The 14,662-nt window shown below is 47.5% G+C and overlaps 1 protein-coding gene across 1 annotated transcript in view; it reads left to right on the forward strand.

Annotated features, from left to right (window-relative positions):
- Nucleotides 1-14,662, forward strand: part of DDX59 (DEAD-box helicase 59) — a 223,358-nt gene that overhangs the window by 89,535 nt on the left and 119,161 nt on the right. Inside the window, exon 4 of the mRNA XM_069641229.1 lies at nucleotides 585-836. Coding sequence (XP_069497330.1) covers nucleotides 585-836 — 252 coding nt within the window. The remainder of the gene's footprint in view (nucleotides 1-584; nucleotides 837-14,662) is intronic.

Raw genomic sequence — 14,662 nt, forward strand, 5'->3', positions numbered from 1 at the left:
AATATATTACATCACATTTCTACATTGTTTTCAGGCAAATTGTGTTGCACAACCCTAAACAGGTGGCATTGTCATTACTCGTGCCTCTCTTTATGCTCTGGTAATTATACCATTTAAAATTCTGCCACGGAACACATTTAATGGCACAGGTTATATAAATTAGTTTCCCCTATTTTATACAGAGTTACTTAGTCTTCTGGTGGTATATTTAATGCAATTGAATTGAGGAAAGTACAAGTATATTCTAAATAAGAACAGATGGTGAGCATACATTTAATACTGTGAAGTGGCATTAAGCATTTAAGTAAATGTAAATATAAAATCCTATATGCTACTCCTTTAATGTGTTGCTGTTTCATCCATCTTCCTGAAAACAGAATTGTGGACTTTAATTTGAGAAAACAAATATTAAAAGGAGAGTATGGGTTAGTGACATGCCATCTTCTTTTTAAACATTGTGCAACTTACCTTCATGCCCAATAACATTCGCACATGAACAAAAGCTGTACCCGCTGGAGCTAAATATAATGTATGGAATTTCAAAAAGTAAACACATTTCTTATTTGTGCGTTTTGTTTATTCAGGCCGACACAATGTTGAAGATGGGATTTCAGCAGCAAGTTTTGGAAGTTTTAGAGAGTACACCTAAAGATCACCAGACCATACTGGTGTCCGCTACCATCCCAGCAGGCATTGAACAGTTTGCAAATCAACTCTTGCAAAATCCACTCCGAATAACTATTGGGGAAAAGAATCTACCATGCTCAAATGTGCGGCAGATCATTCTGTGGGTCGAAGAACCTTCAAAGAAGAAGAAATTGTTTGAAATCTTGAATGTAAGTATTTTTTTATTTTAATGGCTCTCCATTTGATTTCATTTAAACCCCTAAAGTGCTGGTGTACACTGTTTTGTCCTCTTTATATATTTTACAACATGAATCTGTTTTCAATTCATTTTCATAGGCCGTGCTCCAGATAGGATTTTGAGGTGGGAGTATTTTAGGCATGATTTTTCAAATTAGAGGGTAAATGCAATTTCGAGGGGATTGGGACCTCCGACGTATTCCAGATCTATGACCGTAATCACCACAGCTGTGCTGCTTCAGAAAATCTTTCTGCGTCGATACGCTGTCCTCGAGGGCTTCCGTCGAGCCGGCGTCACCGGATGTTATAAGTAGGACGCACGACGCCCGTAGCCTCAGTTCCGTTTTTTTCCGAAAACGTGTTCGCTTCAGAGATCTCGGCGCGCCTCGGTTCTACTGAATCCTGTTATTTTGGTTCTTCGAACCTGTTTCTTCCTTGCGATATTGTATGTCGTCTTCGGCTTCTTCCGCCCCGCAGTCCGGTTTTAAGAAATGTAGGGTGTGCGGGTCCAAGATGTCGCTGACGGACACGCATGCCGCTTGCCTTTGGTGCCTCGGGGAAGACCACGATACGGATGACTGTGTTGACTGCCAATCGCTCACATCGAAGGCCTTGCGGGAGCGTAAGAAGAAGCTGTCGGTCGGTAAGGTGGTCAAGCCCCGGAAGTCGCGTTCCACTGGTCTTTTGACAGATGATTTGAGGGGCGACTCTGCATCGTCGTCGTGAGTCCGGGGGTTCTCAGTCTGGGAGTCGGTCCCGTCATTCCTCTGGCTCTTCGAGGCACTCCAGGAAGCGCCGCACAGGTCGCCTAACCCCGTCCTCGTCCGAGGACTCTGCCCGTCGGCGGGTTGCTTGTCCCAACAAGCATTCCACGCCTGAGGAATGGGATTCCTTCCGAAAGGAGATGTCAATTTTGCAATCGCAGGCCTCTGGTCCGTCAACTCCATCGAAAGACACAGCTGTGACCGTTCTAGAGACTCTGCTCATACGTCTTCGGGCTCGAGCGGTCATCGCGACCACCGGGCACCTTCGAGGTCCCGGTAGGACAAGGATGGTCGCTCTAGACATGCCGTTCCAGGTCCCGGTCCTCGATGCCCTTGAGACCGCGAGAACCTGCGAAGTCTTCGAAGAAGACATCGACGCCTGCAGCGAAGAGGTCGTCGATGGACTCTCCCGAGGCTCCGCCTCCGAGGAAGTTGTCGACACAATCGGCACCCAGGCTGTTGAGACACGCTCGGGGCTCCGCCCCGAGGCCTGTGTCAACGCCGATTCCATAGACACCCTCGACGCCTTTCGAGGCGTCTTTGTCGGAGGTACCCCATGGCACGGTGGAACCCCCCAAGAAAGGTTCTGGCCAAGGCTAAACATGTCTGTTCCTTTTTCTGTATCCTCCTTCCAGCCTCTGGATTATATTTCTGAGGTGGTTGAGGGGTCTGAGGAAGATGAGGTTCCTGATGGCCTCCTTTCTGGTCATAGCCAACTTGAGTACCTGCGTCAGTCGCTGGCAAAGACGAGGAGTGTTTAGATATGCCTCTTAAACTGGGAAGGTCTAGAAACTACAATCCCCAGCATTCTCTGGGTCTGCGTGTAGTTCAACACGCGCGGCCTTGGCCAGCTGTCTAGGATTAAGGACAGCATATTAACTAGTAACGGCAGCGTGCAGGTGTGGCTTATTCTGATTCAGCGTGGAGGCAGGCCGCATGCGGAGAGGAGCGATGGAGAGCAGGACTACATGAACTACAGACGGCTGCATTTCGGAAGGAGCAGGAGAGTGCAGATAAGGTTCACTGCTTTACGGTCATTGTCTGGGAAGTCCCGTGGGGCTCCCCAGAGCAAAGATAAGTACGGGGAAATGCACGGTGATTGCTTACATTGTTGGGAGTGATTTACAGCGGGTCGCATTTCGTCTGGGAAGTCTGGAGGGGCTCCCAGACATAAGATAAGTAGCGGCGAATGTTTTTGGAATGTTGTGATGAGAAAACAGTGTATGCGCTCATGTACTGCTGCGTTGGGACATTCAGGGTGTTTACTCATTTACGGTTGTGCTGGGCAAACCCAGTGTGTATCAAGCAATAGTGAATCTGCATCTTTAATGGGTGTCTATGAGTAATGAACTATTTACTGACAAAAGACTCAATATGATACATGGACATTACGTTTACCAAGTTCACCAAATCTTCACTGGTGCAGTAAACTAGTGTAGGAGGGAAATCATTTGTTATATGTTGCTTTGCTGCCCGAAGGGCCATGTGTCTTGTTTATCATGATGGGAAGTTTTCCTAATGTTTGTTTTCATCATGTTGCTTGCTTATGTGTTGTCTTGTGAACCAACAGGGGTTAGTACACGTATTAAGGTGTACTAGGTAGGAAGTCAGGTGATATACGTGGACAGTGTTGCGTACTGGACAGAGTAGGGTTCTTTCCTGGTGTTTCCCCTGTCCCATCCAAAGTAGGAGTTTGTTACCCTTTTTCCCTTTTCGGTTGTTCCTAAATTCCCCATCCTATCCACAACCTCTCCCTAGCGCCTCTTCCCCACTTTGGCTGCCATGTGGCGACCTGTTTTATATATCAGGCGTCTGTGCCAACCACGGTGGGAGGGTCGAGTTCATTCGGCTTCCGTGGTTCGGGGGAGAGTGTCGATCTCTCTTCCTTTCCTTTAAAGTGTGATTGTGACATTGCACGACGCCAGTGGTCTGGACACCCCTCCGGAGGTGGAGTTTGGTAGGCCTGAGCCTGGCACGCATGCCGAGTCATCAGACCGGCGCCTGATGTCGAGGGTCACGGATTACCTGGGGTGGTCTGACCCTCTGGGGATTTTCAGCAGGATGACCTGACTGATATCCTCAACCAAGGTCCACCAACTGACCCAGTGCTGCCATTCCATATGGCCTTGCAGAGAAGGGTGGCTGCGGCTTGGACTTCTCCGGAGAGTCTCCTGGCAGTGAGCAAGTCCTCGCCGAAGAAATATCGCCCAGCCAGTGGCAACCCCTGCTACTTGACCACGCACCCTACTCCCGAATGTTTGGTGGTGCAGACGGCTACGGCCCCCGCAAAGCAGGCGCCGTACCCTACCATCCCTCCTGATAGGGACGACAAACGTTTTGACGGCTGGGCGAAGAAGGTGTTTTCTTCTGGGGGTATGGCGCTTCAGGCTACCAACTCTGTCTGTGCCTTGTCTCGTTTCATGCACACTCTGTGGAACTGTATCTCCTTAGCGCCTGATCATATTCCCAAAGGGGAGGAACGGGATGGTTTTCTTGCTATCGTGCAGGATGGCAAGGATGCCATGTGTGAATCCGTTCAGTCGGGTCTGGACATGGTTGATTGCGTCAGCCGGTCCATGGCGGCGAGCACCGTAATACGCAGGTTTGCGTGGTTGAGGAAGACGGGGGTTGCTCCTGATGTGCAAGCCCGGCTCCTCAACATGCCCTTGGATGGTGAACATCTTTTTGGCAGCAAGGGTGACGAGAGTCTTGAGAGGTTGCAGACCTCCAAAGCTGCAGCAAAGTCGTTGAGCGCTGCAGTTCGCCAACCTCCGCCTTTTCGTCCTAGGGGACAGCAATGGAGGGAGGTTCCTTTCGATATTACTCGTCCTTTAGTAAATCGAGAGGAGCTGCAAGTCAAAGGGGCCACCGTAGGAGTGCCAGAGGTGGAAAACAGGGTTCTCGAAGTGCCAAGGCCGCTCGGGCAGTTGCCTCTTTGCCCTCAGGCACTGCCGCAGCTGCTTCAGCTCCGTCATGAGGCCATGCCCCATGGTTCGCCGTTTGGGGGAAGGCTGGCGCAGCATCTTGTAGAGTGGCGTGCCATTACTTCAGATGCGTGGGTTCTGGAGATCATAGCCCACGGCTACTGTCTTCCTTTCCGGCAGAGGCCTCACGACAATCCACCAGGGAATCTCTCTTTGAAGAGTCCGGATCCGCTTCTTGCGCAGGAAATACAATCCCTGCTGGAGAAACGCGCCATATAACTGGTGCCTGTAGTGGAGAGGAGCAAGGGATGGTATTTTCCTTATTTTTTGATTTCGAAGAAAGACTGGGGATTGAGACCCATCATGGACTTGCGCGGTTTAAACAAGCTCCTCAGGAAGGACAAGTTCAAGATGGTTAATCTTTCTCAAGTCCTCCAGGCCCTTCAACTTCAGGACTGGTTTGTGTCTCTAGACCTCAAGGTCGCTTATTTTCATGTGCCGATCCATCCCAAGCGCAAGAAGTACCTGAGGTTCGCGGTTGGTGACTCACACTTTCAGTTTCGTGTCCTGCCATTCAGATTGACCTCTGCCCGAGGGTCTTCACCAAGCTCATGGTGGTGGTGGCAGCATATCTCAGGAAAGAGGGGATTCACGTCTACCCCCTACCTGGACGATTGGTTGATCAGGGCGCGCTCTCCCGAGCAAGTCCTGGATCATCTGTCCGTCACCTGCCACTCCCTTCACAAGCTGGGCTTCTCCCTCAACTTAAAGAAGTCCCACTTGATGCAAACTCAGCGGCTCCAGTACATCAGAGCAGTGCTCGACACGTCCCTGGGGCAGTGTTTTCCTCCCCAGGGCGAGGGCTCATCACATTCAGCAGAAGTTGCACAGTTGCACAAGTTTCAACATGCCCAGAGTCTCCCAGCGTTTGAGTTCTTGAGGTTGCTCGGCCTCATAGCATCCTGCATTCTTTTCTTTTGGTTCCAGAGGCCAGGTTGTGGATGAGATCTCTGCAATGGGCTCTCAAGATGCAGTGGTCACAGTCCTCCGGCAGGATGTCGGACCCCGTTCAGGTGCCGCCCTCGGTTGCCCAGGACCTTCTTTGGTGGGCCGTCAAAGGCAATCTGATGAGTGGGGCTCCATTTTGGCTACCCTGGCCGGAGGTGACGATCGTGATGGACGCATCCCTCACGGGATGGGGAGCTCATGCCAACAAGTTGTCAGCGGTCGTTGGTCTCCGTCAGAATCCAGACTCCATATCAATCTGTTGGAGCTGAGGGCCAGCAGGCTTGCCCTGAAGGCTTTTCTGCCGACTGCGAGGAAAGAATGTCCTGATTCTGACGGACAACACAGTGGCCATGCACTACCTCAACAAAAAGGGGGGGGGGTGGGCAGGGTCACTTCCTCTGTGCAGGGAGGCGATGCTGCTCTTGTTCTGGATCATCGAGCAGGAAATTTCGATCTCAGCAGTTCATCTGGCCGGAGAAGAAAACGAGACGGCGGACACTCTGAGCATGCAGAGCGCGATCTCTCACGAGTGGGAGTTGGCGCAGGAGATTCTCCTGGAGGTCTTTGCCCTTTGGGGGACCCCTCAAGTGGATCTCTTCGCCTCCAGTGTCAACCGGAAGTGCGAAAGGTTCTGCTCGCGGGAATTTCCTCAAAGAGGAGCCTTAGGAGACGCGTTCCTGGTGGAGTGGTCATTCTAACTGTTGTACGAGTTTCCTCCAGTCCCCGTCATCCCGCAAGTGCTGCGGAGGTTACGGAGTTTCGGTTCCCGGATGATCCTCATTGCTCCGGCATGGGCCTGGAGGACGTGGTACCCGGACCTTCTCAACTTGTCCATCTGCCCTCCACGCCGTCTTCCCTACCGAGACGATCTGCTCTTATAGGGGGGGGGGGGTCAGGTTCTCCATCTAGAGGTCAGATCCCTCAACCTTCACGCGGGGATTGTACCTGAAGACGTGATGGAGGTGTTGCTTTCGGCCAGATGGCCGACAGCAAAGTCCCTGTACCGTTGCAATTGGAGAAAGTTCTGCGACTGGTGCAGGGTTAAGAATGTGGATCCTTTTTCATGTGACATTCCTGTGGTTCTGTCTTTTTTTGCTTTGGTTAGACCACAAGGGCTTGCAAGTGGGCACCATTAAAGGCTACCTGGTGGCGCTGTCCATCTTTAAGCGCACGTCTGAGGAGTGTTCTTATTTCAAAATTACTTTAATTTCTCAGTTTCTCAAAAGCCTCACTAATGTGTTCCCACCGGCACCTTTCCAGGTGCCGGGTTGGGATTTGAACCTTGTTCTAAAATTCCTAATGGGTCCTCCATTTGAGCTTTACATTCTTGTCCTTTGAGACTGCTAACACTTAAAACTGTATTTTTAGTTGCGGTCACTTCTGCTCGCAGAGTGAGTTGCAGGCACTTTCAGTTAAGCCACCCTTCACTGTGTTTCATAAGGACAGGGTTATCCTTGGAGTTCGCCCTTCCTTTCTTCCGAAGGTGCTGTCGGAATTTCATTTAAACCAGAAGGTTATTCTTCCGGCATTTTATCCTCCTCCACATCCTGGTAAGGAAGAGGAGAGGCTCCATAGGTTGGATCCTAGGAGAGCTTTAAACTTCGACATTTCACGCATGTCACGGGTCCGAGTGGACGATCAGCTCTTTATAGGTTACGCTGGAAGGCGTTTGGGACAAGCTGTTACTAAGCAGACTTTGTCTAGATGGATTATCTTGGCAATTTCTGAATGTTAACGCTTGGCGGGTAAGGACCCTCCGGTAGGCTTGCGGGCCCATTCTACTAGGGGTATGGCTGCCTCTACTGCCCTGCAGAGGGGTGTTCCTATTCGTAACATCTGTGAAGCAGCCACATGGGCTTCGGTCCATACTTTTGTACGACACGACTCCCTAGATTCGATCCATGGGCAGGATCTGGCCTTTGGCAAGGCGGTCCTTTATTCTGCAATTTGATTGGGCATTCTAAATTTCTATATTCTAAATTCTTTTCCCTCGTCCATACGTTGGTACTGCTTTGGGAGTCTGTCATAGATATGGAATACGTCGGAGGACCCAATCCCCTCGAAGAACAAGTTACTCTCGTACCTGGTAGCGTTCTTTCGATGAGATGGCCCGACGACATATTCCATATCGCTCCCTCCCTACCTGCCCCGCTACAGAATTTCTTATGCGATTGCAGCTTACGTTTCCGCAAGGCTTTCTGTGGTGATCTTGGCGGTGGTTTGGTGCCACGCATTCTGGGGAAAAAACTACAGCTGATGCTACGGGCGTCGTGCGTCCTACTTATAACATCCGGTGACGTTGGCTCGACGGAGGCCCTCAAGGACAGCGTATTGACGTCATCAATGCAGACGCCGAAAGATTTTCCGAAGCAGCACAGCTGTGGTGATTACTGTCATAGATATGGAATACGTCGTCGGACCATCCCATCAAAAGAACATTACCAGGTAAGAGTAAAAATGAGTAAAACGTATCCAACATACACCCAATGCATACGGAAAATCAGACCCGTAGAATCGGACCCGTAGACCAAAAGAGTTGTAGATCAAAGTTGTCTGGCTTGCCTTTAACCATTTTATTACACTTCTGGAAAATATTCTGTCATAAAATAACTTGTAAGTACGGGCTACATACACAGCTTCGTTTTCAAAATTCTGGACCCTAGAAACTCTGTTAAGACAACTATATATAGAGACTAATGTATTGCTTTCAGAGGGAGTGTGAGTAAGCAAATGTTAGCATATGATTTACTTACAGGAACTTGCACACATAATCTCAGCAACAGCCACAACCTGCTAAGCTACCTTCCCTGCTGTCTGCTGCAGGAAATTAATGTGGATCCCCACATTGTGTACAAAAACATGATTCTGGCAATTACAATTGGGAAGAAATATAGACAAGTGCATAAGTTGCAGACTGGTCCCAAATCCCTGCTTCAACACTAAAGTGTGTGATCCTGGGCAACTAATTTTACCACTGTGCCTTTTTAGCTACAACAAGTGATTTATTGCCAACTAGTTACTACTCAAAAAAGCCTGACTGACCCCTTTTCCACTGTTTGAACTATACCATTAATAGTAGTGATCATTTATATAATGCACATGACAAAGGGCCTAATTCATTGAGCATTTTCCAATGGGCTGTTGCCATTATAAAAGGTTTTTGTGAATTAGGCCCAAAGTGTATGTCTCGTGGTTTACTCCTTGCTACTTCTTTAATATAAATTCACATGAACTCCTCGAGTATTAATAACTCGCCTGTACCTGCCCCCATCTTCTACTTCCATCATAGGTGAGCAGTCTTGATTGCCCGATAGGTTTCTTCCAAGATAGTCAAGAATCTGCATCTCTGGCATGACACGCATCACAGCTAAATTAGCCCGTAATCGCTAATCACATCAGGGGGATTAAAGAGTGGTGGAAGTGGAAAAAAGGAACTACTGGTACTCTGGCTGCATCCAAAAAGGAGGGAGTGGAGTGGCCAGACAGATGGGGCGGGTAGGCAAGGGGGGAGTGTGGGACGGGACCAGGATCACAAACCTTGTCTGAACTGTGAAGCAGGGATTTTAATCCACTCTGCAAATTTGACCACATAGCTTCCAAGGTTTACTTGGTACAAATAGTTTGGATTTCAAGGCCAACAGTAATGATGTCTTTAAGAGTTTACTTACAAAAAACACAAATTACATAATAACGCCACATGACTACATGTAAATCCTTACAGCTACGTGTTAAGCCAAAAGAATATCATTGTGGCTTTAATGTTCACGTCCTGAATGGTATACTATAAGCCCCAGAATGCAAAATAATCTCAACCTGAAAGATCTAGTTAACCCCACAGTACTTTCAGTGATTTAAGACATGTAATAAAAGATGTTATATAATAAACTCAGATATGGAGATTCTTTGCAACAAACCTCCAGCTCATTGTTATTCATGATGTTGAAAACATTTGATTAGTGACTTAAAGGAACTTTATTTTTTTTGCGTGTCAATGTAGCAGATATCATAGATATATAAAGCTCCCATTTAATGATGTGTTAATATAAACACATCATTAAATGGGCGCTTTGGGTTGCTCACTTTAACTATCGTGCATATGAAAGGCTCTGCCACTGATAAAAGTATTGTTTGCTGGTGCAGATTCAAGACACCTTTTGCACTCTAGTGCCATCTAGTGGAGGAAAGTAGGCTTTTTAATGAAAATAAAGCGTAAATGGTACGCAGAAGAAAATTAAATGCTCTGTAATGGCCATAATTACATGCATAAAATGGTCCTTTACGCAGCTTATCTGGAGGGCTGTTCCTAGGCCACTGTGTAGTGGTTGGGTCAGAATATTACCACTTGTATACCTAATCTTAAAATGGATATAAAAGTAAGCAGATCATTTTGTGACATAGATGCTCATCCCATTTTTGTTCACTGAATAGACCCCATATTCAGGTTGCAGTTTTTGAGCCGTTGGGTCCAGTCACAGAGGAAGAAGCAAGACTTCAAAAGCATTTTCTCCAACATTTCAACTTCCTGCAGCTTCCAGTTACCAAGTATTATGGCACCAACACTAGCAGCACAGAAAGACTGGAAGACCTTGTGATCCACAAATCTGGCACTGAGTGAAGATGACTACAGCTACCAGAAGTCCTTGCAGCAGAATCATCATTGATTAACACCTGCACTTGCTGTGAGCTAGATGCTAAGACTGCCTCCCTGATGATGTGAAGAGCACAGAAACCGGTAGGAGGAGCACACCAGTGGCTGAGTAGGTTTACTGTGCATGGGAACTGGAGTACGCCCCTCTGATTTTTATTTAGGACAACCAGGAAAACATTTGCGGATTCCTGCTGAGGGATTTGCACTCTACACAAAGCGAACGCTAGCTCATTATTCCGCCAAAATTAGAAAATCAGCCCAGCAGCCATCAATTCTTCATAGTATCCAATTTTATTTGGCAAAAAGTTTAAAAAAGAGAAACAAAACGCAGAGCGATGCGTTTTGCGGGGTACTTGCTACTTGTTCACACACAAAGTAAAGCACACCCAGTGACACTTTTGACAACCAGCAGTAAACTATGTGGTTAGTCTCCATTGTCCTTTTTTTTACTTTCCATGTTTGACAATCTGACACAGCTCTGGCTTACTGATGGTTTATGGCGGCAGCCGTTTTGTAAGAGGTCATTAATGCTTATTCATATATCTTAGTGCCTCACCTTCTACAAGTCTCTTCTATATGCCATTTATCAATCATTTCTTAATATACAAAATTTTCTTTTTCGCAATTAAAGTGCAAATACAGAAGACAGCCCAATTACTTTCAAGAAAACATAATTTCACCAGTTTATAAGTTTTGTCAAATGCTCCATCTGAGTTAATGCATTGCTTACACAACTACCTTTTAATTAATTCACATTAAACTGGATGATAGTAAAGACACATTTCATTAGCTAGCAAATTTTATAAAGTGCTTCATGCATATATTTTTTTAGCTGCCATAGTTTGTGCCTCTATCCACACCCAAAGCGGAATTAGTAAAAAGTATATATGTATATACATAGATATATGTGCAAATGCACATATTTACACTTGAAAAAGTGTGCGACAATGGAAAAATGAATAAGTGCAACAATCATATGCGCAAGATATATATATATATATATATATATATATATATATATATATATATATATATATATATATATATATATATATATATATCTATATATATCTATATATATCTATCTCGGGCTTGTGGCATCTGCTTAGATCACATGCTGTGCATAGGCCGACATCTAGTGGAAGCTGCGGAGTATTGGTTGTTGTTTACGAAATTCAAAAAGAGATGTTGACAAGGCGTGCCAGTAATACTATCCCTGGTGTGACGTCCACTGTACCCATGGTCCTTCACATGTCGAGGTCCCTCAGATTGTTTTTTTCCAGCCATCGTAGACAGACGCTAAATTGCAGAGTTCTGATTTCAGCATAACGCCATTGAGTTATTAAAATAGTTTGTTTACTGTTCCTATCCTTTCTACGTTTCTATCACCGACTATTGTTAACATCTTCGGCAGCGGTGAAGAAAACATCCGTCGAAAAAGACTTCCATCGATGGATCCTTTCGGCCCTGGAGGGTCTCTTAGGACCGCATCGGCCCAGACAGTAGGGCAAGGGGAGGGAGGACATTGGAGAATGTATTTACCCCATTTCATAAATTATCTTCGCCTAGCTGCCATGTCATTTAACTATGGATGGGAACCCCTTTCAAATTCTGCCCAAGTTGTAACAAAAAATTCCCCTGCATCGACAAGCACCTGGTGTGCAATCTTTGCCTACCACGGGATCACCTCGAGGAGAGTTGTCGAGCCTGCAGGCTCTTCAAACCTAAGACGTTAAAGGATTGTTTAACTAGTCACTGGGCCCGCCATGCAGGCCAAGGCCACCATGGACGTGGAGGTTACCTACAGTGATGGCAACAACGCTGTGTTTTCAGATGGCAAAGGCGACGGGGAAACATTGGTTTCCCAAGCGCAATCCCCCCGACCCCAACAGACAGGCTGGCGGCCCTGTTACGGGGACGGCCCATGGCGGCGTCATCACTCACACTGCCCCTACCACTAAATGCACACAGCCAAGGGCCGTGAATCGACGCGTACGGTGACCAAGAGCCTACACACAGCGTCTCGGGAGAGATCCACAGAATCCCTGTGTCCTGGGTGCTCGATTTCCTGATCGTTGCATGACCTTCCCCGACTGTCGAAAGGCAGCACAGACGCTGTGCATAAATCCATTCCCGAATGTCGATAGATGAGATGTCTAGTCACTCCAGACGAGGTTCGACATGCCTCATTGAAAACTGCTAACAGCTTGAAACAATCGGGACTAGGCACCTGGTTAAGAAACGCGTCCCAAAAAGCCTCCTTAAGGGGAAAGATTCCAAGAAACACTCTTCAAAAACCTCTACCCACGAAACGGAAAGGTCTCCTACACCCCACAGAGAAAAGGATTCACATCCACACAGGGAAAAGGATTCACATCCTCGGGGAAGGGACTCCTTGTCAGCAGCATTAAAGAACAAAGGATTTTAAAGCTAAAATAAAAACTTGCCTTAGCAACAGGCCGCCTCCGTGAGATGCTACCTACCGTATCCTGAAAACTTACAGCACTTCTACCTCCGGATGCTCTCCCGTTATTTGTCTTTTCTACTACGACAATGCACTATTGCCTGGTTCACATGACCCATCTGTAACCGGGGACCTGTCATGACTCTGCTCAATTGCCTCGGTTGTCTGACCACTCTGTAACCATGGTCTCTCCTTATTTGTCGCTATTATATTCCCCACATGTATGTCACTGTAGTTTTCCCCACATGTATGTCACTGTAACTATCCCCACATGTATGTAACTACTAAATCTCAAGCGCCCAGTTACCCTTGGGTTCGATGTGCGATATAAGTAATAAACAAATAAACACAAAAAGGGGCAGCCCTCACCTCAGGTCCGAGTCACACCTCAAGGTCAGTTACTTCCACTGGACACTAAGTCCATACTGAGCTCTGCTCAATGGACATGCAAAGACATTGATAGTCATGAGAAGGTTGAACCCAGATTCTTTCCAAAACTTTCAAACTACCCCTCCCACTGCAGCTGCCTCTACTTCTCGGATCCCTGCAGATGCCCCTACTCCTCGGATCCCTGCAGATGCCCCTACTCCTCAGCCCTCTCCTAAGAGGTCTCGTCCTGATACCCTGGCTATTCTATCCCAGCAGGATCCACCCTTCATTGATCTGTATGATCCAGAGACCGATACAAGACAACTACATGGCTGAGGAGGGCGGAGAACACGACTATGACGATGGGGAGGAAGATATGAATAACATAGCCTCTGCCGTCACCCTAGACCCCCCCCTGTTGCAGATTCGTCAATAGACAACCAGCCACTACAAAAAGATAGGCTCATCAAAGCAGCTGAGCACTTCCACATAAAGACACAGGAGCCTCAACAAGACAGTGGGCCTCATTACGAGTCACCCGGTATGGAAATAACGGTGGCGGTGGGTTTACCATGCCGAGTGATCTCGAGTCCTGCAGGCGGACCTGGCGGGTTTAACACCGCCCGCCTGCAGGCAGACGTGGAAACACCGGCACCATCACGAGATGGTGCCGGTGTTTCCATGGTCCTCATTCCCATTGAGTCCTATAAGACTCAGTGGGAATGGGGATTTAGCGAATTCTGCCTCCGGAATTCCCAGGTCACTGTGGTTGAAATGCACCGGTAATTCCGGGAATCACGGAGGTGGAATGGTAATAAGAGTCCGGCGGTAACCGAGCCAGAAAACCCGGCAGGTTACCGCAGGACTCGTAATGAGGCCCAAAGACTTTGTTGAGGATATTCTAGGGGATAAGAAAGCCGTCAAGCAGTTCATTCCCATCCTGAAGTCTATCCAGAGAAGGATCCAGCCGTCTCTGGAAACGCCGCAACAAACGCAGGCAGTTAATCCACGCATCGAAAAGCTCTTCCGCCCTGCTCCCACAGATCACTGGACAGCTCAAACCAGACTCTCTTGTAGTAACAAAAACAAGAAAGAGAGCCACTTCTGCTGCCTTTCAGGTGAGAATCGCAAACAATACAACACTTCTGCCGAGTTATAACTGCCTTAAGTGGGATGAAGTGTCCACATTGTCATCAGCGCCTGAACCCCTTAAAACCGAATTGGCCTTGGTAGCAACAGAAGGCAGAGCACTTTCTAGCTTCATTCTAAGGAATAATTTAGACGCCGCTGACAACGCGGGCAGAATTATTGCAGAAAGTACAATTATTAAGCGTTGTGCGTGGCTACGCCAGTCCGCTTCAAGCAAGAGACTCGAGCTACGCTTCTTAATATGCCTATTGAGCCCAGCGTCCTCTTTGGAAAGGCCGTTGAAGACGCCCTAAGATCTGCTAAGGATGAATACGACACCTTAAATTCTTTGGGCCAACTTACAAATAAACCCCCAGGCCAAAGAGGCAATAACAATTTTCGTCGCTTTCTCTTGACAAAATTCTCAGAGGGGTTCAAGCTATGGACATAGCCGGGGATCGTCCTGGGGTAACAACCAAGGCCAGGCTTCACA

The sequence above is a fragment of the Ambystoma mexicanum genome, chromosome 1q (assembly GCF_040938575.1).
Source record: "Ambystoma mexicanum isolate Mex_15411 chromosome 1q, UKY_AmexF1_1, whole genome shotgun sequence".
NCBI lineage: Eukaryota > Metazoa > Chordata > Amphibia > Caudata > Ambystomatidae > Ambystoma > Ambystoma mexicanum.